At 43.7% G+C, this 26,187-nt stretch overlaps 1 protein-coding gene across 1 annotated transcript in view; it reads left to right on the forward strand.

Moving 5' to 3' along the window:
- TRIP11 (thyroid hormone receptor interactor 11) overlaps positions 1-26,187 on the forward strand; it is a 124,735-nt gene that overhangs the window by 52,158 nt on the left and 46,390 nt on the right. Inside the window, exon 15 of the mRNA XM_077466751.1 lies at positions 13,211-13,310. Coding sequence (XP_077322877.1) covers positions 13,211-13,310 — 100 coding nt within the window. The remainder of the gene's footprint in view (positions 1-13,210; positions 13,311-26,187) is intronic.

The raw sequence follows: 26,187 nt of genomic DNA on the forward strand, positions 1-26,187 counted from the left end.
AGTGGCTGTTGAACCTAAAGAAGTCGGTGATTGTACCGACCCAGCGTCTGGAGTACTTGGGCTTGCTGCTGGACTCCAGGGAAGGGAGAGTGTTTCTCCCTTCAGTGGTCGTTGCTCCGCTTCTGCGTGCGAGTACTGGGACTCATGGTGGCCTCCTTCGAGGCAGTACCATATGCCCAGTTCCACACCAGAGTCTTGCAGTAGGAGATTTTGACAAAATGGAACAAATCTCAGTTTTCCCAGGATCGATAGATCCAGGTGAGCCAGTCAGTCAGAGAGTTACTGATCTGGTGGCTGAGGTCCCCGGTGATTCAGTCCGGGAAGTCGTTCCTACCTCTAAAGTGGACAGTGATCACAGCGGACGCCAGTCTATCCGGCTGGGGTGGAGTGATGGGGGTTCAGTCGGCTCAGGGCCTCTGGTCGACGAAAGAATCGAAGTTACCGATCAATCTGCTCAAGCTAAGAGCGATCAGGTTGTGCCTCTCCACATGGTCGATGAGACTTCAGGGGCATCCGATCAGGATCCAGTTGGACAACGCCACGGCTGTGGCATACGTCAATCACCAAGGGGGAACAAGAATCTCAGCCGCCGCACGGGAGGTTGCTCACATACTTCGGTGGGCAGAGCGACACGTACTGGCCTTGTCGGCCATTTACATCCCAGGAGTGGAGAACTAGCAGGCGGGCTATCTGAGTTGCCAGATGCTTTACCCAGGAGAATGGGCGTTGTATCCGGAGGTAATCAGGCTACTGTGCCTGAGGTGCGGCACACCAGACGTGGATCTTCTAGCCTCCCGTTTCAATTCGAATGTGCCGAGATTCGTGTCCAGGTCAAGAGATCCGTAGGCAGACGCGTCAGACGTGCTGGTGGCTCCGTGGGATCAGTACCAGCTGATCTACGCCTTTCCTCCACTAAAACTGTTACCACGTCTGCTTCGCAGAGTGGAAGTCGAGGGGATCCCAGTAATACTGATTGCCCCAATTGGCCTCAGCGTCCTTGGTATGCAGACCTGGTTGCAATTGAATATGCAATATATATATATTTTTTTCCTGTTTTTCGATAAAAATGCAGTACCGTTAAGTTAATGCTCTGTTGCATTATATTCTGCAGTTTTTTGGTGTGGTTGTGGGTAGTCACTCCTGTAGAGGGTACCCTGGTTTTGTGGTGGTTTTCTCCACGCACCGTTGTTTTTTTGTGGGTAAAGTTACACTAGTCCCATTTGCCATGGTGGATGAAGTTTTTATGCTGTTTTCCCACCCCTTGTTTGGCACTGCTTGGGGACGTCCCATTGGCTAAGAGAGGAGCTGTGTCGGTTGGTGAATATAAGAGAAAATAGGATTTTTTGTACTCACCGTAAAATCCCTTTCTCTGTAATTCACCAACAGACACAGCACCCGCCCCTCCTTTTTTTGCTTGTTAACGTACTGATGGCTGCATGGCAGGCTGGAAGGTTGTTGCCCAAGGGACCGCCCCCTGGGCGGATCTAAGAGTTCTGAGTGTTGTATTACAACTAATGCCTAGTATCTTCTAGTAATAGGGCATAATAACCCAATGGCTAAGAGAGGAGCTGTGTCGGTTGGTGAATTACAGAGAAAAGGATTTTACGGTGAGTACAAAAAATCCTATTTTTTAAGTGTAACTTCAGCCTGTGCAGGGACGTGGAATGTTCCGGGTGCTTCTGGGCATGTAATTATGTTATCTGGGGCTCTTCTGGATAGGGGTGCAATGGATCAAAAAACTCACGGAACGGATCGTTCCTCGGATCAGAGTCACGGGTCAGATCATTTTTCGGATCGGCAAAAAAAAAAAAAAAAAAGACGAGACAAATCTTGCTGCACCCACCAGAGTTTTAGATTTCACAGTTATTTTCAACACAAAATGGAGCTTATATGCTTAAATACAGTATTTGTAAATCCGACGGACTGTTTATATGTTAAATTTTAAAAGCAGGTTTGCTGCTGCTTTTAAAATTTAACATCTAAACAGTCCGTCGGATTTACAAATACTGTATTTAAGCACATAAGCTCCGTTTTGTGTTGAAATCTAAAACTCTGGTGGGTGTAACAAGATGTCCGCTTGCCTCTTTCTGACTCTATCATTACTGTGCAGGAGTGTGGGGTGTAGTAAGATGGCGGCGACTAAACGTCACTACCTGATGAGACAGCAGCACAGCAGAGCACTCCGCGGATCGCGTGGTGTGCCGATCCGAACAGGTTGACCAGTTCGGATCACGGATCGATGATGATCCATTGCACCCCTACTTCTGGCCTTGCAGTACATGTAGTACTGCAGTGTGGGATGTGTCCAGTGCTGCAAGATAGCTATTTGGGGGTATCCAGAACCAGTGTGGAGCACACGCGGCCGGCATTGAGGTCCATCTGTCCGTATGTTGGAGTTGTTCGTAACCCGGGGACTGCCTGTATTTATACCCCTCCTATTGGTTAGACCTGGAGCATTAGAAACCTGTATATACTTCCTTCCCCAACCTCGTTACCCACCTCTTGATAGATGATAAAATTTCTATCCTACGTCTAGGAAGTCTACCTTTATACTTGTAAAAGCAGTTCTCAAAAATGGGAGAAAGTTTGGCAAGGTTTGCTTAACCGGTTCCTGCCCAGCCTATTGTACAATGACATATAAAAAAATAAGTGCTGCGCTATTTATGACGTAAAGTGACGATTGTGAACATGTGTAAAGTAAATTCATATACGTGTAAAATGCAATTATTAACACGATTGCATATAAAAAGTGCCAAGTGCAAATAAATGAATATGTGCAAAAAAAGTCAAAATGAAAACGGGGAGGCTACAGACGTTCAGTCCCAGTTGTTGCTATTAGAGACCACAGATGTCCACTAAATGTGTCGCCACAGCACGTGCATCCACTACCCATAAGAGAGATTGAACACGCTTACTGAAGTAAATGGACTCCAGCGCTGGCAGCACTGGGTCAACAAGGTATGGGAAGCTGGATATCTCCAAGATAGTAGTCTATGGAGTAACTTTAGGGATCTGACACCATGTTATTCCAGAAGGTAGGCCCTCTCAAATAAATATGACCTAACTGGTATTTCATGAAGACATCACCAGAGCATGATCACTAAAGTGTTCCACAATGCAATGACATGGGTAAAACTCGACCTGACATATTTTCGTCTAATAAGACCTCATCACCAGATGATGTCTTAGACGAAACACGTTGGGTGGAGTCGATGGCAACAATTGCGACTGGACGTTTGTAGCCTCCCCTTTCTTATTTGAACTCTGCACATATTCCCATTTTATTCCCATTTAAAAATTAGATATTTTGTGCTATTATAGCAACTCACAAGAAAACTGTAAGGAAAAGTATTTTCAGTGAATATTACACTTCTATACTCCAAAGCTTGGTTGGCAGTTCTCATGTGTCTCCTGTTTGTAACAAATTGATTGTAGGCCACATTTCAGCTCCATAGAGCACTTTAAGTCACTTTGTTTTTTTTTTTCCTTTCTGCTGTTCTTTATATTTCTTTGACACAATGTGGAAAACTGAACGACTCTTCAAGGATTCTTCTCAATTAAAAATTTTCTTGGTCTAGAAAAAAACAAAACGGTTTCAACATCTCAAGTGTTTTAAACAAAGATTTTTATTGTGTAGATCTGCCAATGTGAAGCCAAATTGCCGCCCCAAGGCAGCTCTCCTCCCGTGTCATGTCTCTGTAATTGCTGTTGTCTGAATTCTCCGTTGTTATGCAATGCTCCTTAACCACTTAAAGGGGTTGTAAAGGTTTGTTTTTTATTTTCTAAATAGGTTCCTTTTAAGCTAGTGCATTTTTGGTTTACTTACTTTTTCCTTTTGATTTCCCTTCTAAATGTTTTTTTTATTTGTTTTCTTTGTCTGAATTTCTTACTTCCTGTTCCTCCTCAGTAAGCTGTTCTGGCTGACTAAACACCGCTCGGATGATGGTGTGAAGTTTACTGAGGAGAAACAGGAAGTGAGAAATTCAGACAAAGAAAAAAAGCATTTAGAGGGGAAATCAAAGCAAAAGGTAAGTGAACCAACGATGCACTAGCTTAAAGGAACCTATTTAGAAAATAAAAAACAAAGCTTTACAACCCCTTTAAGGACAGAGCCCCGTTTTGAGATTTGGTGTTTACTGTTTTAGAATATTTTTTTTTTTGCTAGAAAATTACTTTTTTCTAACACCTTAGAGAATAAAATGGCGGTCATTGCAATACTTTCTGTCACACCGTATTTGCACAGCGGTCTTACAAGCGCACTTTTTTTTTTGGGAAAGAATGCACATTTTTTTAATTAAAAAAAATAAGACGACCGGTAAATTTAGCCTCATTTTTTTATATATTGTGAAAGAGTAAATTGATACCCAACATGTCACGCTTCAAAATTGGCCCATTCGTGGAATGGCAACTAACATTTACCCCTAAAAACCTCCATAGGCGATGTTTAATAAATTCTATAGGTTGCATGTTTTGAGTTACAGAGGAGGTCTAGCGCTAGAATTATTGCTCTCGCTTGAATGATCATGGCGATCCGGTGTCCTATCATATACAGTCCCACATGCGCAGTACACAGCACACACAGATTCCGAAAATAGCCGAAGATGAACGGCGCCTGCGCCGTGAGTCCAGGTTCTAGCGCCACCATCCAAGTGGACATAGAGTTGGAATATAAAAGAGCCGAGCGCAGCTAGTAAAGCGAGCCCGCGAGGGGCCCTCTAATTTTCCCAGCCCTATGTCCGCTTGGATGGTGGGGCTACCACCTCCACTCACGGCGCAGGTGCCGTTCATCTTCAGAGATTTTCCGAAGCTTCTTCTGCTCCGTACTGCGCATGCGCAGTACGGGGCGGACTCCATATGCTGGCCGGACTGAATATGCCAGAACACTGGCATTTCCTTGTAGGGGTTTGCGCCTCTGGCGACACAGCTCTCATACACAGCGTATGCCGATCAGCGGGTGCTGGCCAATAGATGACTGCCGACACCCACCAGTCGTCAGGAACACATACAGTACAGGGCTCTGCCTGTGTAAAAAAAGATGGAGCTCTGTCCTGTCATCAGTGAAGTAATGGATTTTCTTTCCCCGCAAAGTGGGGAAAGAAAATCCATTACTTTCCCTAGTAAAAGCACCTTGCGCAATACCCCTAAACACTGGTTAGGCATTTAACCCTTTGACCGCCCCTGATGTTTAACACCTTCCCAGCCAGTGTCATTCGTACAGTGACAGTGCATATTTTTAGCACTGATCACTGTATTCGTGTCACTGGTCCCCAAAAGATGTCAGTGTCTGTTCGTCCACCCCGCAGTCCCGCTATGAGTCGCTGATCGCCACCATTACTACTAGAAATAAAATAAATAAAAATGGCTATATATCCCATAGCTTGTAGAAACTATAACAAACCAATCAATATACGCTTATTGGGATTTTCTTTTACCAGAAATCTGTAGCAGAATACATATTGGCCTAAATTGAAGAAAACTTTTTTTTTATTGGATATGTTTTATAGCGCTATATACATATATATGTATATATATGTGTGTGTGTGTGTGTGTGTGTGTATATATATATATATATATATATATATATATATATATATATATATATATATATATATATATATATATATATATATATATATATATATATATATATTAGTCCAGAGGATTTGATGCACAAACTACAAAGTTTGTAAAGTTACATCTCAGAAAGTGTTCAAAAAGATTTCCATTTCGGGCTCACATGCTCGCGCCCATCCTCAGATTAGAACACATCTAACATTTTGATCACAGACATGCAATTTAACATCTTCCCAAAAAAGTCACATATGGAATCAGTCTATGGTTAATTGCTCAGTAGTACAATTGTATTCCTTTGTTCATTAATCATTTCACACCACTGATAATACAAATGGTTAACCATGTATAAACTCATCTCATTGTTCACTCAGGAACCACATTGTCATTCTGTAGAAAAAAGGCACCATAATCTAAATATCCAAAAGGATACCATAAAATACGTTTATAGATAATGTATCATAAACCATACAAATAGATAAAGATCCAAATCTGTGTTTAAACCTTTTGGAGTAATAGTATTAAGAAAATGTATCCAATGAGCCTCACATTTTTCTTAAAATTAATTCAGGATCACCTCCTCTCCTATTTTTATTAATCCCTTCCAACACCATGTATTTTAACTGGGAAGTTGTATTCCCCTTCTCTATACAGTGTCTAGCTAGTGGTAATTGTATTCATTTATCTCTAATTGAGTATTTGGCCTCATGCACACGGACGTTTTTACAGCCGCTTTTTTGAGCGTTTTTTGCAGCTTAAAAAGGCCTGTCCATGTTAGTCTATGGCTTCATGCCCACCTAGGCGTTTTTGAGCTGCAAATGGCATAGGCGTTTTTAAGCTGTAAAAAAAAACCCAGGACCAGTGCGTTCCCTGGCGCGGAGCTAGAGCTGTAAAAACGCGAATTGCGGAAAAACGCGCATAAACGCGCAACATATTTTCTTTGTCTTCTGAGTGCTATAGCCAAGAGATGTTTCTTTAAAAAACGCTACTTAACGCTAACGCCGATTTTTCCAGGCGTCGGAGCTAGCTTTGCAGCCAGTTTTTTAAAACGTCTGTGTGCATGAGCACTTTGGCTATACGATCTTTAACCTTTTGGGTTGTTTCTCCAATATATAATAATAATCCACACGGACATTTTATGGCTTAAATCACATATGATGATTGGCAGGTGTAGTGGCCCTTGATTTGAATATCAAAGCCTTTTATGTGGGTGTAATATATTCTCTTTATCATGGAATTACATTGGATACATGATAGACATGGAAATTATCCCAAATTTCTTGGTCCCAGAAAAGTTGTCCTGGGAATAAGAGGGAAAAATTGATCGGATCTCACCAATCGATCTCTCAAAGTCCCACCCTTTCTATATGAGAGTAATGGTAGACTCCAGAATTCTTCTATAGTGGGATAACTTTCCCTCAATGAATTCCAGTGTTTTTTTTTTTAAAGTGGTTGTAAACCCTTACAGACCACTTTAACTTACAGGTAAGCCTAGATTAAGGCTTACCTGTAGGTGCAAGATATACCTCCTTAACCTACACAGTTAAAGGAGATATTTTCCTAAAAACGGGCACCGATGTCTACGGCGCAGGCCGCTAGTGAAGGCGATCATGCCATCACTGACAGCTCAGGGGCTTTGCTCTCAGGTAAGTAATTCATAATGAGCTAGTATGCTATGCATAGCTCTTTATGCCCTTGTCCTGCAGGGTGTTTTTTTTTTTTCTTTTTTAAAGCGGAGGTACACCCTAAAGTGGACCTTCCGCTCATTGGAATCCTCCCCCCCTCCGGCGCCACAATTGGCACCTTTCAGGGGGGAGGGGGTGCAGGTACCTGTACAGTACAGGTATCTGCACCCACTTCTGGCGTAGCTATCTGCGGAAAGGGGCGTAGATTACGCCCCTTTCCGAAAGTCCCCTGCTGCCTGCTGGGAAACACACGGATCCCAGAGACAGCGGAGACCGTCCTTATTGCGCAGCGCGACTCGCGCATGCGCAGTAGGGAACCGGGAAATGAAGCCGAAAGGCTCCACTTCGTGATTCCCATACCCAAGATGGCGGCGGCAGCACCCGAGAGACGATCGAGAGATCGGCTTCGGGTGCCGACATCGCGGGCGCGCTGGGCGGGTAAGTGTCATTATTTTAAAAGTCAGCAGCTGCAGTATTTGTAGCTGCTGGAAAAAAAAAACGGCGGAACTCCCGGCGGACTCCTGCTTTAAAGAGAGGGTTTACTCTTTAATTATATTGAACACAATATGTGAAAATGGGTGAAATTGTGTAACAAAAGGTATCCTTTTTAGTGTGTTTTTGTTTTTTGTACTAATCTTATTTAGATTTAAACGTTCCTTTTTATTTTTTATTTTTTGTTTAATGATGCTTCGGGATGGTTTCTGTTAATTTGTTTAGTTTAATTTAATCTCTATTCACAACGTTGCGGATCACTAACTATTCTCTGAGCCCTTATTAGTTGGCTTTTAGGAATATAATTAAAAACAGATTGAGGGTGAAAACTGTCAAAATGTAACAAGTGGTTGCCATCTGTAATTTTAAGATAAAGATCGCTATCAATTTTCATCTGGTTGATTTTCAACGTGGTGTCCAAGAAGCAAATTTCTGCACCACTGTACACCATATTGAATTTCAAACCAGGAATACGATAATTAAAATATTGATCAAACAATAATAGGGTTCCAATGTCACCACCCCACACAGCAAACACATCGTCCCCAAATCTATACTGTCCATGGCAGTTTTCCATAGTGTCTGGGATGGAATCGGTGACAACTCCATTGGCACAATACCTTGATAAATGTATAACACCATTATCGCCAAATCATTTATACGGGACACTACAGATTTTCTTGAAAAGATTGCGGACCGCTGCATGCCAATATACGTCAGCACAATGGCAGCAGTGGGCTTATGCACCTGCCGCATACAGCGTGACCATGCCTGCGGGACCCGCAGCCTCGATGTCCATCACTGTCCCGGCAATCGTGTCACGGAGCCGCAGAATGGGGAGATGCCTATGTAAACTGCCTTGTGACATGACAGAGATCACTGCTCCCTGTGATCGGGAGCAGTGATCGCTGTCATGTCCTAGGTCAGTGATGGCGAACCTTGGCACCCCAGATGTTTTGGAACTACATTTCCCATGATGGTCACGCACTCTGCAGTGTAGTTGAGCATCATGGGAAATGTAGTTCCAAAACATCTGGGGTGCCGAGGTTCACCATCACTGTCCTAGGTAGTCCATGCCCCCAACAGTTAGAATCACACCCTAGGATACACTTAATCCCTTGATCGCCCCCCTAGGGGTCAACCACTTCCCTGCCAGTGTCATTTACACAGTAATCAATCAGTACTTTTTTATAGCACTGATCGCTGTATAAATGACTGGTCCAAAATAGTGTCAGAAGTGTCCAATGTGTTCACCATAATGTCGCAGTCATAATAAAAATTGCAGATTGCCGTCATTACTAATAAAAAAAAAAATAATAAAAATGCCATAAAACGATTTTGTAGACACTATAACTTTTAAGCAAACCAATCAATATACCGTTGTGATTTTTAAAAAAAACGAAAAATACGTAGAATACATAGCGGCCTGAACTTAGAAAAAATATACATTTTTTTATATATATTTTTGGCCGATGTTTATTATAGCAAAAAGTAAAAAATATAGCTTTTTTTTTTCAAAATTGTCGCTTTTTTTTTTTTTTTTTATAGCGCAAAAAATAATGTAAGCCCGAAATGGAAACACTTTCTGAGGTGTAACTTTAAAAACTTTTGAACGAATAAACAAAGTTTTTAAGTGCAGCAATCCTCTGGACTCTTTGCTTATATCTTCAAACCATCACCATAGTGAGTAAAGTAAATGAATAAATTTAATGGTTTCCCAAATAATTCATCAATATATACAGGAAAATAAATATTACACTAATTCTTAAGTGATACTAATAAATATAATTAAGAAATTAATAATACAAATTAATAAAAAATGAAGATTGTTGAGAAATCTTAAACAAATAAACGTAAATAAGCGTCAATGTCCCAAAGCCCAAGGTGAAAAAAATTTAAAAAATAGTCCTTTCCATGATAATAATTCTTTCAGTAATAATAATCAAATGTGCAATCCTCCATCGGCAAAAGACGTGCTGAACACCGCTAGAAATGTACGCTTACTAGAGGCAAGCGTATAATCGCTCACTCCCGCTGAAATCTCTCGGGAGGCTCGCACATATACAGATGGTTACTCAAAAGACATAAGCAGAGGGGCTTCCCATAGTTTAAATCAGGTATACAGCTTTATTCCAAATAAAAATTAAGTATACTCACAAACTTAAACAAGTAAAATCACAGCGTATGTGCCGGCCGGCAAGCAAGCGACCGTTCGCTCAGAGTTCACGTGGGGGACGTCATCGTGTGATGAAACGCGCATCGGGTAAATAGGACGTGCTGACGCAGTCACGTGAACTCTGAACGCACGGGTGCTTGCTTGCCGGCCGGCGCATACGCTATGATTTTACTTGTTTAATTTTGTGAGTATACTTAATTTTTATTTGGAATAAAGCTGTATACCTGATTTACACTTTGGGAAGCCCCTCTGCTTATGTCTTTTGAGTTACCATCTGTATATGTGCGAGCCTCCCGAGTGAGATTTCAGCCTGAATCTGTGGGGATTTGCGATCCATCCGGCAGACCTTACTGTGTAGACTGAGTGAGCGATTATACGCTTGCCTCTAGTAAGCGTGCATTTCTAGCGGGGTTCAGCGTGTTTTTTGGTGATGGAAGATTGCACGTTTGATTATTTTTACTGAAAGAATCATTATCATCGAAAGTAGGGATGCACCGAAATTTCGGCCGTCCCTTTTCGGCAATTTGCCAAAAGAGAAAAACGGCCGTTAATGGAGCTGAAAATGGAGCGGGGCCTGGGTGGGGGGCGGAGCTCTGCCCCCGGCCCTGGTGCCGCCCATCATGGGGGTGTCCTATAGTGCAGGAGAGCCACCTCCGCCACCTGTTTGATAACAGCGCCGGGAACATCACAGCTTTCATTTCAGTAGCTGTGTGTTCCCGGCCGCGCCGTCTCATACAACCCCTCCCCCTTGTCCGGGCACTGTGATAGACAGATCATCCGTCCCAGGATTGGACGGCTCTCCTCTCTTCCCTGCACAGGCAGGCTGCCACATGGGGAGACACGCTGGCTGCAATATGGGGGATGTTGGCTGCATCTGACGGGCACTGTTGAGGCTGCATTGATCTCTTGTATCATGTGTGCAGTTTCTGACCATCTCCTGTACCATGTCTTCTGTCTCTGACCATCTCCTGTACCATGTCTTCTGTCTCTGACCATCTCCTGTACCATGTCTTCTGTCTCTGACCATCTCCTGTACCATGTCTTCTGTCTCTGACCATCTCCTGTACCATGTCCCCAGTCTCTGACCATCTCCTGTACCATGTCCTCTGTCTCTGACCATCTCCTGTACCATGTCCCCAGTCTCTGACCATCTCCTGTACCATGTCCCCAGTCTCTGACCATCTCCTGTACCATGTCCCCAGTCTCTGACCATCTCCTGTACCATTTTCCCAGTCTCTGACCATCTCCTGTACCATTTTCCCAGTCTCTGACCATCTCCTGTACCATTTTCCCAGTCTCTGACCATCTCCTGTACCATTTTCCCAGTCTCTGACCATCTCCTGTACCATTTTCCCAGTCTCTGACCATCTCCTGTACCATTTTCCCAGTCTCTGACCATCTCCTGTACCGTGTGCTCTGTCTCTGACCATCTCCTGTACCATGTCCCCAGTCTCTGACCATCTCCTGTACCACGTCCCCAGTCTCTGACCATCTCCTGTACCACGTCCCCAGTCTCTGACCATCTCCTGTACCATGTCCCCAGTCTCTGACCATCTCCTGTACCATGTCCCCAGTCTCTGACCATCTCCTGTATAAAAATATTATTTTTTTAAATGTGTTTCGGTATCCGTGCTGTTTCGGTATCGGTTTCGGTTTTTGGCCTAGTGTATTTTTCATTTTCGGTATCGGTTTCGGCACCAAAAAACCCATTCGGTGCACCTCTAATCGAAAGGACTATTTCAATTTTTTTTTTCACCTTGGGCTTTGGGACATTCTTTCACGCTTATTTACGTTTATTTATTTAAGATTTCTCAACAATCTTAATTTTTTATTAATTTTTTTTATTATATTTATTAGTATCCACTTATGAATTAGTGTAATAATTTCCTCTATATATTGATGAATTATTTGGGAAATCATTCATTTATTATTTATTCATTTACTTTACTCACCATGGTTATGGTTTGAAGATTGTGATGATACAAAAATTCATTTGAATCTTAGGGAGGTTGGAGTATATAGGTGTAGCGCAGCTATACACTTTCTGTTTTTGGTTGATATTTTTTTGATGTGCATCACATCTTAATAGCTGTAGCTTGGGTAGTATAGAGGTATTTTTTTTAAATTAGGAGTGCAGTCATTTTTCTATTTTTATTCTTTGCTTATATGTTTGGTCAGTGGGAAGACCAGATTGCTTTGCACTAACTGCAGACACTGGGTGCAGCTTTTCTCAACCACATTGAAGAGAGATAATTAACATATATATGTGTGTGTGTGTATGTATGTGTGTATATATATATATATATATATATATATATATATGTGTGTATATATATATATATATATATGTTAATTTATTTTATTTTATTTTTAAACATTTTTGCAGTGTGAAAAATAAGTGCAGAGGTCATCAAAACCACCAAAAGAAAGCTCTATTTATGGGGGGAGGAGGACATACATTTTTCTTGCCAGCGTTGTTGCATGACCACACAATTGTCAGTACCATATTGCAAAAAATGGCCTGGTTATGAAGGGGAGTAAATCTTCTGTAGGGCAAGTGGTAATAAAGGTAAAGTCAAACGCTAGGTATGGATTTTATTGCATAGTTGCATTGGTCCAGCTTCTACCAATGTAAGTATGCTATATATACCATATCTGTAGGACCTCAGTGGAAGAGGGAAATCTCTGTAGTAGTCACTGCTACTACACCGCTACTACAGCGTTCTCTGCAGTTTTCTGGGTCCTGTGCCAAGCAGTTGCCCTGCTGCATAGTAATTCAAAATCGTGTTCTGGTTGGACAAGGTAGAATGACAAGTTGGTGACACCACTACCCCTGCACCACCCTGTAGCTCCTCCCCTCCTCCTTGGCTCATCTGGGCTCTGTGATTGGTCTCTGCCTTTCCCTCTGCAGAGGGAGCTTTTGAAGCCAGTCACATGGCTGCCCATAAATGTATAAAGTCGAGGTATTTTTGCAAGCAATTTTTAAAATTTAGCTAAGAGTGATATTACACTATCTTTTGAAGTACCGTAGGAATGTTTTTTTGTACTTTTGCCTTCTGTTTTAACTTAATTTTTATTTTTTTTCCCCGTGTTTATTAGCATTTTACAAAATGTTTGCAAAAATAATCAAATATAGCAAATACAAGACTTGGTACAAAAAAAAAAAAAAAAAAGAAAAGCACATTTCTAGTTAGGCATTCGGTCTACTTGAATTTGTATAGTGGACTGTACACTACACACAGAAATTGAGTGACGACGTTTGAAATGTTCTCTTTCCTTTTTGTAGGAACAATTAGAAGAAGCCAACACTGCGCTAGAATCGGCGTCCCGACTTACCGAACAGCTGGACCTAAAAGAGGAGCAGATAGAGGAGCTAAAAAGACAAGGTGAGCTTAGCATGTTGTCTGTGCCGAATCAGATCATCAAAATAGTATTATACATAAGGCATCTTAAAGTGCACTTGAGGTATACCAAAGTGGCCTGTCGGGCACTAATTTTGCATATCAAGTGTGTTTGAAGTGTTATCGCAGCCTGGTAAATCCAGGCCTTAGTGGGCTAGGACAGGGGTGTCAGACTCCATTTCATTGCAGGCTGCAACAGCGTTATAGTTGCCCTCAAAGGGCCAGTTGTGTCTGTAAGACTAGATGTCCCAAGCGCAACATGGGGGGAGGTGTTAAGAGCCCCCCTCATCATCAAAAGTCCTTCACCCTCCCTTACATCACAATGCCTGCCTCTGCCCCCCCCCCCCCTTACCTTGCACTGCTTGCAGAAAGTGCAGAGTCTGGAGGAGGACCAGAGGAAGGCTGCAGTCAGCTGCCGGAGTCTGCTGAATCCTGAGACCGGGAGGAGGAGATGAGGGGGGTGTTGCGCTGGGAAGAGAGGTGCAGAATCTGTTGGGGGAGTTCTGTTGCCCTCTTTGCTGCTGACTGCTGAGTCAAGGTGGGGGCGGAGACGAGGAGGGTGCCACAGCTCCACGAGAGGTGGGAGGGCCACGTGAAATGGCCTATCCAGCCATGTTCAGCCTGTCGGCCTTGTGCTTCGAAACATGTGGTCTAAAAGATGTCATCTAAGCAGAGCCGCACGCAGAATGTCATCCAAGTAGTGATTCGTGTAGAGATCGGCTTCAGCTAGTCTCATGCCGCTCCCCATTGATGCATTTCACCATCTCAAGGGCTTAATCATAGAGGATTAGGCCTGTGGGAGGGTGAAACATGTCGGGGGGGGGGGGGGTTGAGATTCTGTGTGCGGCTCCGCTCTCTTTTGCTGGATGGCAGATATTATTGTGCCAGGCAAACAAATTTGGAGCACCGGCACCTTGTTATATTCTTGGAGGTGCCAGGTAATATGTACACGGTGGCTTAGAGCGCTACTTTGTCATGGGATCTCAAAGATAATGGATATGAAGGAGAAGAGTATTTGGAGCAGAAAGCCCCAGCAGCCGTTTTTTGCCGTACGGTTAAAAGTTGGATTTGGTTCTTCTGTATGAAATGCTTCCCTTTCTTTAGTTTGTCATTCCTGCCTGGGCAGTTATGTTTAATGAAAGCTGATCTGCAGGCAGTGTTCTAATGCAAATGGGAAGAAACGAGGAACATCACTCAGGTAGGTGAATCCAGATCAATGAGCGAGTGAAGTGAATTGAAGGACTCCTCAAGGGTGCTAGCCACGGCTCACCTGCCATACAAACTGCAAAAAGCAACGGCTGCACTCCAAGATGATGAATAGGGGTCCTTTATTGATCCATCTAAGTGACACACCACAAGAAAAAAAAAGAATTAAAGAGGAAGTAAACCCTGATGAGTTTACTTCCTCTTTTTTTCCCTGCAAAGGTAAAGCATAATGGACTACTATGCATCGCATCGCATAGTAGCCCATTATGTGTCACTTACCTGACACAGGAGCCAGCGAAGTCGCGCTGTCCCCTGTAGTCCGCCGCATCCATCTTGCTGGTGGCGTCTCGCAGCTCCGCCGCTGTCATTCGGCGAAGCCACGATGACGTCACTCCCGCGCATGCGCACGGGAGTCGACAAATGCGGCAGCTCCATTTTTGGAACTGCCGCGTTCAGGGCACCTGCGCGGCGCTGTCTACGGCGCATGCGCCGTAGACAGCGGTGCCCGTTTTCGGGCAAATATCTCCTAAACCATATAGGTTTAGGAGATATTGCTTGGACCTACAGGTAAGCCTTAATCTAGGCTTGCCTGTAGGTCAAAATGGTTTGTAAGGGTTTACAACCACTTTAAGGCAGACAATGTTTCACACATCATGTGCTTGATCATTGCAATGATTAAGCACATGATACTGTGTGAAATATGTCTGCCTTGATTGTCGTTTTTCCTGTATTGTGTCACTTGGATGGATCAATAAAGGACTCCTCCTATTCATCACCTTGGAGTGCAGCCGTTTCTTCCTTTTTTTTTTTTTTTCTAATGCATGCAGTGTTAGTGCTTGAACTTGACTTGGTGTCAGAATCTTGCAATCTCCATACAACACAACTCAGACTGGTAATGGGAAAACAAGAAGCCAGTCGGTTGTGCTGCAGTGCGCACGTGCAAACGAGGAACATGCTGATATGAGGAGAGAGCAGGATGATGGAGAAATTGGCTCATCGGTCTGCTGCTCCCCTTTTCACTGCCCAGTGACAGGCTGGAGGAGGGACAAGACCTGTAAGTTTCTGAACTGCAGCAGAGAAAAATCAGGTCTCCTTCCCCTTGCCAGGCAGAACTGTGCTGTATGACAGAGCAGTGTTAATCTCAGAATTGCATTGCACGAAAACAGCTGGTATTTCATCTGTGTATTTATAATATATAGCGGTTTGCCTGGAGTTCTGTGGAGTTGTGCAGTTTTTGAACATGAAGTGTTTTAACATTTCAAATCCTTGTCATTTGTATTGCAGCACAAGTGTGTGTAATGAATGGGATTCTACTTTTTAAATAAAAACTGTTACTATGCAGAGTTCTCATGATGGACAGATGACTTTGTTGCAGAGGATACTTTAGGTCTGCGTGATATTTCATGGATTATTTTTATTATTATTATTATTATTATTCAGGATTTATATAGCGCCAACAGTTTGCGCAGCGCTTTACAATATGAGGGCAGACAGTACACTTACAATACAAATCAATACAGGAGGGATCAGAGGGCCCCCTGCTCGTTAGAGCTTACAATCTAGAACCTTGCCGTAGCGGAGTTCTGAGTTTACTTCTTGCCAGGAACCCGGTCTACATGGAGTGTGTATATTCTCTAGGGTGTGTATATTCTCTAGGGCTGCAATATTATTTTCATAATCGATTAGTTGACCGATTTATTGTTTCAATTAATCGGTGAAAATCATAAAAAAAAAAGAAGTAATATGCAATTTTTTTCATTTATTTAAATTAAAAATGAAAATTATGGGGCACTATTGCTCCCAGGAACACCAATGATGGGGAAGCACTATTCCTCCCGGGAACAGCAATGATGGGGCACTATTCACCCCCTTCCAGGAACACCAATGATGGGGAAGCACTATTCCTCCCGGGAACACCAATGATGGGGCACTATTCTCCCCCTTCCAGGAAAACCAATGATGAGGCACTATTCCGGGCACCCCCCCCTCCGAAATACTGGGGCACTTGTCAAAGAAATTATTTGTGTACTATACCACTACTGATGAGTAGTCTGTACAGCCATAGCCATTAGCCGCTACCTTATCTTCACAGTGTGCAGCTCAAGCTCTCAGCTGACGTCAGCGAGGAGGAGAGACGTGGACATGCCTGGTCACATAAAGGCGGCGGCGCCGCTGCTTTGTACACAGGAGGATTCTAACGGACTGGCAGGGAGGAAGGTGCGGACCAACTAATCGATAATGAAAATCGCTGACAATTATTATTGATAATTACGATTAATTGTTTCAGCTCTAATATTCTCCCTCTGTTGTTACATTGATGTTCTGTTGTGTATGCTGTATCTTTATATGCTGTGCACCATTTATATTTGTCACAAAGGGTGGCCCTAAGAACCCCTCACACCTGAAGGGCCCCCCCCCCCGCACGCCTTGCCAGGCACCGTTTCAACCAGTAGGGAGACGCCATACCTTTCTGTGACCCTGCACCTTGCGGAGCTGTCTCGTGGGCAGGCCCCGCACCTTGAAGTCTCTTGGGTTGATGAGTATGTGGTCATACTTGAGCACATAACTAAACAACCTGAATTACAAAGAGCACTAGCTGTGACAGTCCAATTCTATGTGAAATTTCTCTTTTTTATAAACCACGCCTGATCATCAGCAATGCATAATCGACAATCATGGGAGCACAAGCATGGCGATCACATGACTTTGTATAAAAACCACTGATTAGTGTTAATGTTATAATTTCTTGACGATTCACTTCACCCTAAGGAGTCATTTATGGCCCATTGCACGCTTAAGGCACCATAATTTCACCCCCTCCCCATTGACTCTACGGCAGGGGTGGCCAACCCGCGGCTCCCGAGCCGCATGCGGCTCTTTGCCCGGTTCCGTGCGGCTCTTACGTTACTTACGCTACTGGCTATGAACTTCCTTATTCGAGTCGAGTCGTACGTCGTCATGTTCGAATCCGTCGGAGTTCGGTGTGATTGTGTGCGGCCAAGTCCGCTCATTCGGAAAGTCCGTCAGAATTGCAAAACATGCTTCAAATTTTTCGGCCAAAACTCTGCCGGACCCAGTTCCTACCGAGAAATTCGCTCGTGTGTGTGCTATTCCGACGGACTAAAACCGACGCTAGGGCAGCTATTGGCTACTCCTGGCTATGAACTTCCTTATTCGAGTCGAGTCGTACGTCATCACGTTCGAATCCGTCGGAGTTTGGTGTGATTGTGTGTGGCCAAGTCCGCTCATTCGGAAAGTCCGTCAGAATTGCAAAACATGCTTCAAATTTTTCGGCCAGAACTCTGCCGTTCGCCATCCGCTCTCATACACACCTCCGCTCACCCCTCACTCTCACTACCCCGCCCCCTTGCTCTGTATTTACGTCAAATGCACACGTGGGCAGTTTTTCAGTAAGAGCAAAATGGCAGGGAAAAAATGCACAGCAAAACGAAAATATGAAGAAGAACACAGGACGTTTTTAACAGAGTGGGAGAGTTTATATTTTTTTGTTGAACGTAATGGAAAGCCATTCTGCCTTATATGTCAGGTGTCCTTGTCGCATTTCAAAGCTTCAAACCTTCAGCGCCACTTCAGCTCACTCCATGCTAACATCGACCAGGAATTTCCAAAAGGGACTGAACTTCGCAAGCACAAGTTGGTTACTTTGAAAAGTCAGACAGAAAAGCAGGCAAAGTTTTTCAAAAAACTTACAAAGCACACAGAGACTGTAACGCTTGCATCGTATCAACTGGCTTGGAACATTGCACGGGCCAAAAAGCCATACAATGAAGGGGAGTTCATTAATAAATGCCTCTGTGACATTGTTGAAATCTTGTCTCCTGAAAACGACAAACTAAAACGAATGGTATCAGACCTCCAACTGTCCCGCCACACTGTTGAGCACAGAATATCAGACATTAACACGTCTATTCAGTCAAAGTTTCACTCTGATCTTCAAGCTTGTGAGTATTTTAGTGTCGCATTGGATGAGAGCAAACGTATGTGTGTATGAGGAAGGGATGGGGTGATGTTCATGTGTGCCCATGTGTATGATGTGGCTCTTTGCGGTAACTTGGTAAAAAATGTGGCTCTTGGTCTTTGTCTGGTTGGCCACCCCTGCTCTACGGCATAGTCTAGAGGTCGACCGATATATCGGGCGGCCGATATATCGGCCGATATTTGCCGTTTTTTAAATAATCGGCATCGGCCGATTGTGCTGATAAAAAGCCGATTTAGAACTACAGCGGGACTTTGAAATGACTTCTGTATAGAAGTCAGTGTGAGTTGCCTGAGTCGTCATAGCAACACTTTCCTCCTCTCTGGGCAGACTGCCAAGAAAAGAACTAAATGATACAATGTTTCCACTTGAATGAATGAAGTCATCTCTGTGTGTAGAAGTTCTCAGTTTAACCATTTAAAGACTAAATCTTTTCTGACCCTTGTTGCTTACAAGTAAAAATCCTGTATTTTCTGCCAGAAAATCACTTAGAACCCCCAAAAATTATATGTATTTTTTTAGCAGAGATCCTAGGGAATAAAATAACGGTTGTTGCAATATTTTATGTCACACGGCATTTGCACAGAGGTCTTTCAAATGCATTTTTTTTGGGAAAAAAATACACTAATTAAAAATAAAATAAAAACAGTAAAGTTAGCCCATTTTTTTTTTTCGTCCAAAAGTTTTGACTACCTGTTTTTATTTAATACATAGGTGTTTTTTTTGTTTTTTGTTTTTTAATCTAAATCATACATACAAGTAAACTGATTGGAGGTTTTTTTTGTTTAATAAATGTTTAAATGTAAGAAATTTTCTGTATCACTTATGAAGGCCGCTTTCACACTGGAGCGGGCAGGCGTTGATGGTAAAACGCAAGTTTTAGCGGCTCTTTACCATCATTTTAGCGGTGCTATTTGGCTGCTAGTGGGGCACATATAACCCAGCTAGCGGCCAAGGAAGAGGTTAAATGCACCCATGAAGCACCGCTGCCAAACCGCATTGCATGCGCTTCGGCAGTGGTGCCCATTCATATCAATGGGCAGGAGTGGTGGCGGAGCGGTATACACCACTCCAAACGTGCTGCTTGGAGGACTTTTTTTTAAGATCCTGCCAGCGCATCGCCTCAGTGTGAAAGCACTCTGTCTTTCACACAGACTGCAGGGGAGCCATTTTGCAGGCACTTTACAGGCGCTATTTTTAGCCCAAAAGCGCCTGAAAAACGCCCCAATGGGAAAGGTGTGTTAGATCAAGGGGGATTAAAAAAAAAATAATAATAAATAAAAAAGGAAAAAAAAAAAATAAATAAAATAAAATCGGCCTAACATATCGGCCCAAAAAAATCGGCATCATATATCGGCTATCGGCCGCCATGATTTCTAAATATCGGCATCAGCCAGAGAAAAACCCATATCGGTCGACCTCTAGCATAGTCACCCCCGATTTCGTCCAACTCCTCTTATGAAGAACTGGTGCATATCTTGTGCTTTGAACACAGAACGCTTTCGGCATGCTGTCAAACGTCTTGTGGAAAATGTTTTGGTTTTGTTTTAGTAAAATGAGCAATTCTTTCCTTGTTCCCGCGTTGTATGGGGCCGTGTTTACACATCGCTATGCAGGTCTGTTATTAATTTTGCTAACGTGAAACCCCAAAACTTTTTCATCGACTTCGCCTGAGTTAAATAAGAATTACACATTTGTGGATGGAAACCCAGATGGCAAACATATCATCATCTCCTTAATATTCTAAACCGCAGCGTATGCCGTGAGCGCCCGAGCCAGCTACGCTCAGACTTTTTCTGGCGCACTCCGTCGTCCGTTGTTTGGGTGTTCTTCAATCAAATTGTACCAGCTCCGGCAGTTGGCCGCGTTCCGTGTAATATCATATTTCATATCCCCCTCTCGCCCCTTTTCCTGCCATTTTTGAAAAATTTGTAAGGATTAGATTAGATGGAGTTTTGTAGATTAATAATGCGCTAATTGTTTTCTCTGGGAGAATAAACCGGCCCGGTGTTGATGTTATAACAAAAACCTTTGAGAACTCCAAACACATTAGGTTGGCTAGACAGGAAATTCCACAACCTAAATGTTTATTTTGCGAGCAGATTAATGAATTAATGCTCCATAATGTGCTCTCGCTCTGTGCCTGCCGGACATGGTGTGCCGGATTCCACGGGCTGAGACCTTCTAATGATTAACTCCTTCAGGAACGTTCATGGTAATCAACATTTCCATTTATCCTTTTCACATGAATTTCGGCATTTATTTTTTTCAACACAGATATGTCTGGATGATGTTGGCATTTCACTCTACAGCCAAATGTTTGTAGATACATGACCATTGTAAACATAAGTTTGTTTGATCTCTATTACAAATTCATGGTCATCAATAGGGAGTTGATCCCTTTTTGTGGCTATACCATCCTCCAATCTTCTGGGTAGGCTTTCCACAAGATTTTGTGGGAAATTCTGCCCATTTGTGGGATCAGGTACTGATGTTGGATGAGCAGACCTGTCTCGCAATCGATGTTCCAATTCATCTCAAAGGTGTTCAGTAGGATTGAAATCAGGGTCCTCTGCAGGACACTCATGCTCCTCCACACCAATGTGGACAAGCCATGTCTTTATGGAGATGGCTGTGTGTACAGGGGCAGTCATGGTGAAACAGAAAAGTCTTCACCAAACTTGTTGCCACAAGGCTGGAAGTTCACAATTGTCCTACAATGTCTTTGTACGACGTACAGTTAATGAACCCTTCACTGGAGTTACCTGAACTCAGTCATTTAAAGGAAAGTCCACATAAATGTGGACATTAATGTAGGGGAATGGGTATTGGGTTTAAATGGCACTTAAGGAGGAACTCAAGCCCACCCTCCCTTCCCCATTTTTTTTTTTTTACTCCGTTAACATATTTTGCTAGTGTTGTGCACAATTATTTTTTTTTATTTATCAGAAAAAAAAAATTCATTATAGAGAATCCTACAAGTACATCATGTAAGATGCAATGATCCCTGAAAATACAATTGTCAATGAGCATCAAGAAAGACCAATATCGATTTTTGACACAGGAGCAAGTCTTGGATAAAGTACAAATGTAACCAGAAAAAAGAAAATTGTACATTAGACCATATCTAAGGTACAAACAAAAGAGAATGTCCATTTTATAGGGATAAGCGCTGACTAGTCGCCAAACCCCCCTTATGGAGCTTCAGCCCTTAAGAAGTCTATTACTGATGCAGTGTAAGGTCTGGGACATCTAGCCAAGGTTGCCACATTGAGTAAATATTTTTGGGGAACATTTCTGTGTTTTTTATTTTCTCACGAATGAGCATAGTGTTCACGTGGCCTACCCATTGTTTCTTAGTCGAGATGTGAGGAGACATCCAATAACGGGCAATTAATTTGCGAGCACAAGTCACATATTTACCTGGCCAGCTAATCAAGTGTTCTCCTGCCACTTTCAGTGCCGCAATGTTTGTTGTGAGATCCTCATGTGCTGGATGTCTTCCTGATTCAGGCAGCCTACAACTGCCCCCCTGATGACGTCCTGTTGGAATCGCTCTTCTCCAGCCATAGTGAATGGACCATGAGGTATCTAGGGATATGTGATGTGCATATCGCAGGAGGCTTCACAGTAGAGAAGCCGTTGTCACCTCTACTAAGTGTCAGAAACCATGAATCAGACTGAGACAGAAGTACAATTAAAGTGGTTGTAAACCCTTACAACACACTTTGACCTACAGGTAAGCCTAGATTAAGGCTTACCTGTAGGTCCAAGAAATAGCTCAAGGTGCCTGCGCGCCGCTGTCTACGGCGCATGCGCGCCGTAGACATCGGTGCCTGTCTTCGGGCAAATATCTCCTAAGCCGTAGACAGCAGCGCGCAGGCACACTGGGCGCGACATCTTCAACGACGGAGATGCCACGCACTTCGTTTCCCGTGCGCATGCGCGGGAGTGCCGTCATCGCAATGCATAGTAGTCCATTATGCTTTGCCTTTGCAGGGAATGAAAATGAAAATCAGGGTTTACTTCCTCTTTAAATCACACTTGTTTATTAAATACAAATAAAAAGGTAAATAGAGAAAGCGTAGTCAAAGCATAGCCATAGTCCAGTAACCGGATCGAGTAGTCAGCCAGTCCAGAGTTCAATAAACAGATCCGGTAATCAGCCAGGCCAGAAGTCAGGGATCCAAATGGAGCAACAGCAAGCAGAATAAGGAGCCAGAAGGGATGTCAGCAAGCCAGTCTTTAAACAGAACCGCAGGAGATGGTTTCTTGTGATATGGCGAAGGCAGAGATGAAGTGAGCTGAACAGCTTTAAGTAGGCCGGTCAGACAAGCATGATCAGGAACAGCTGGTAACTGTGGAGAGAGATGAGAGCTGGCAGTTAGCCGACAGCTGAGCAGCCAGCCCAGAGGAGGAAGGGCTAAGCCAGCCCTGACACTAAGGGCCCTTTCACACGGGCGGACTGATTTAGGTCCACCTGTTAGTTTTTTAGACGGACCTGATTGGACCTTCCATTCTACTGCTTTGGATCGGGGGGTGTCGACGGACATGTGTCCATTGATACCCACTGACATCCGATTCTGTCTGCTAAAAACAAGCGGATGGGGGATAATTTCCCCATCCATCTGGTGGATTGGACCTGATAGCAGTTGGCTTTAAACAGACAGGTGGTAGACATAGAAGAGAGCAGGATGTGTCTGCATAAGCGGAGCGGTCACAGACCAGCCATCCACCTGCTCAGCGGGATCCGCAGACCGATTCCACGCTGAGCAGATGGACTCCAATGGAGCCCACCCCATGTGTAAGGCACCTTACCTAGGCGAGAATGGCAGGCAGGATAGACCATACAAGGTTAACCGCTTCCAAGCCTTGGGGATCCTTTAACTTGGTTATTATGCCCCGAGAGGGGTGGTGGGGGACAGGTCTTCCCAATCATGTGACGACTGATTGTCACAGTGGTCACGTGAATGGGAACCAGTCCCGCCAACTTCCGATCATTACTAGAAGCTATAAGCTATCTTTGACAGCCTGAACACTGTGCTGGGAGGATGCTTTCAGCACAGAAACCTCTGCCTATGTATGAAAGCCCACCCTCTTTACGGCCACACATATCGGTTACATGGGCAGCAAAAGGTTGAAAAAAAAAATGTAAAAGGATTAAAAAGCAAATGCCATTTTTGGATTGCAGAGGAGTTAGGGGTTTGAGGCATCCCCGATCTGACCTTGATGTTAGTCAAGCTTTATTGTTCCAGGCAATATATACAAAAGGTCTGCCCAGACCCTCAGAGGACTGATGTGATTCACCCACAAAGGGTCTACAATTTTCTCCTATGCGAGTGCAACATGTCTGGGTGAACCCTCTGTATGTGTTGTCTGGAACCATAAAGTTTAAATAACATTGAGGTGCTGTGCCAGGAGCATGGATGAGTGACGGGTCCCCTTTTTCCAGCAGCCTGTCCACTTTTGGAATTTTAGATACTCCTGGCCCTCCTTTGCATCTTCTGCTCCAATATCTACCAAATACTGACAGTTCTGGGGGGGGGACTGACCCTTTAAGTAAAACTACATGCAGATAGAAGTGTTAACCTCTTGTTCCCCAGAATGCTCTTCTGAATATGGCTGTTTTCATCACCGCTCAACTAATTTTCCAGCAGCTGTAAAAGTTGTCTGTCCTATGAGACTAAATGAAAAAACACTTTTTATTTTTTTTGTTAACCTTAATAAGATCTTGGCGGCGGTTTGCGCAGTAAATGGATACGCACTTGTCTCCACTCGCTGTGGTGAAGCTTGACATCCTGTCATGAAATTAGGTCATAAAATGGGTTTTAAAGGCAAGCTTTTTTTAAGTAATGTGTGCTTGGACGCCGTCTTCCAACCTGACCAGCCTTGTGCTGAAAATATATTTTCAAGGTGCGGGATTATTTTTGTGGAAACTGACTGGAAGCGGATGGATGAGGGGCGCGTGCTGGTGGTTTTATGGTCAAACCTCTAGGTTTTTTTTTTGTTTTTTGGTTTTTAACCCTTGGATTGCTTTTAACTTTGTAAGCTTTTGTTTATAGGGCTGTAAAGCAGCTGTTGTACATCATGATATAGATTATATCATCTTGCCATTAAAAGCAATTGCTGCATTTTGTATTGCAGGGCTGACCTCCGGCCTTCCTTGCAGTCTTGTACCGACTCCCCTCCTGGACTGAAATGGCTTCTTCTGATTTCACTGCACACCGTGAGCTTCTCACAATGTGCATTAGAAGCTGCAGCAAGTCAGTCAGAGCCCCGCCTCATTTCCTGGCTGGAGGACATCCCACATCATCTAGGGCAGGGGTAGGTAACCTCGGCCCTCCAGCTGTTTGTTGAAACTACAAGCCCCATGAGACATTGCAAGACCCTGACAATCATGGGGATGACTCCTAGAGGCAGAGGCATGATGGGATTTGTAGTTTCACCACAGCTGGAGGGCGGAGGTTGCTTACCCCTGATCTAGGGCATGGGTATTCAGCCTGTGGCCTGCCAAGTGTTGCAGAACTACAAGTCCCATGAGGCATTACAAGCCACTGACAGTTACTAGCATGGCTCACATTCATTCACATACTAGGGCCAGTATAGACAGGAGCCAATTAACCTATCAACATGTCTATGGAGTGTGGGAGGAAACCGGAGTACCCGGAGGAAACCCACACAGGGAGAGCATGCAGACTACAGGCATCTAGTTCTGTGGTTGGGATTTTAACCAAAGACCCTAGTGCTGCTAGGCAGAAGTGCTATCCACTTGGTTACCATTATCAGAAATCTCCCAATCGCATGCAGCGACCAGCAGGTTTCTGTTAGCCGCTGGTAACTATCCCAGGAGTCTGCAGGGCGGGGGCTCTCTGCACAGCTCTATTGGCACTATTGCACGCAAATGGTCCCACCTCTGAGAGGCTGCATATTGCATTGCATAGAGGTTAATTAAAAATGTAATTGGCAAGATTTTGGACAGACCTAGGTTGCGAGGTTTGGACGGACCTAGGTTTGCGAGGTTTGGACGGACCTAGGTTTGCGAGGTTTGGACAGACCTAGGTTTGCGAGGTTTGGACAGACCTGGGTTTGCGAGGTTTGGACAGACCTGGGTTTGCGAGGTTTGGACAGACCTGGGTTTGCGAGGTTTGGACAGACCTGGGTTTGCGAGGTTTGGACAGACCTAGGTTTGCGAGGTTTGGACAGACCTAGGTTTGCGAGGTTTGGACAGACATAGGTTCCTTCATTTCAACTGCCTTGGGTGTACCGAATATATTTTGAACCCCAAGAATTAACTATTGGATATATTTGGGGACCTAACGCTCTCCTCCCATGATTAGAGATGGCTATGTATACTGTTTTTTTTATGACAGAAAAATAACATCTGTTATCCTGAAAGGGATAAACATCACCTACTCTGACGCATTGGTTGAAACTTGTTAATGACGCCCTACCTTTATATAAACTTACCTTTGCACTTTGGAAGAAACCAAAAGTGTTCTATAAAATTTGGGGCAAGTGGATTACTAGTCCTTTGAATTTGGCTACTATACAGTCATAATAACTCTATACTTGACACTGTTCTGCGCTTTGTTCTGACTAATATTGTGTTTGCTGTTGTTTGGTACCATTGCTACAAACAACATGACACAGATGAGATGT

The sequence above is a fragment of the Lithobates pipiens genome, unplaced genomic scaffold (genome assembly GCF_037356315.1).
Source record: "Lithobates pipiens isolate NorthernLeopardFrog02 unplaced genomic scaffold, aLitPip1_a1.2 Scaffold_37, whole genome shotgun sequence".
Classification (NCBI taxonomy): Eukaryota; Metazoa; Chordata; class Amphibia; order Anura; family Ranidae; genus Lithobates; species Lithobates pipiens.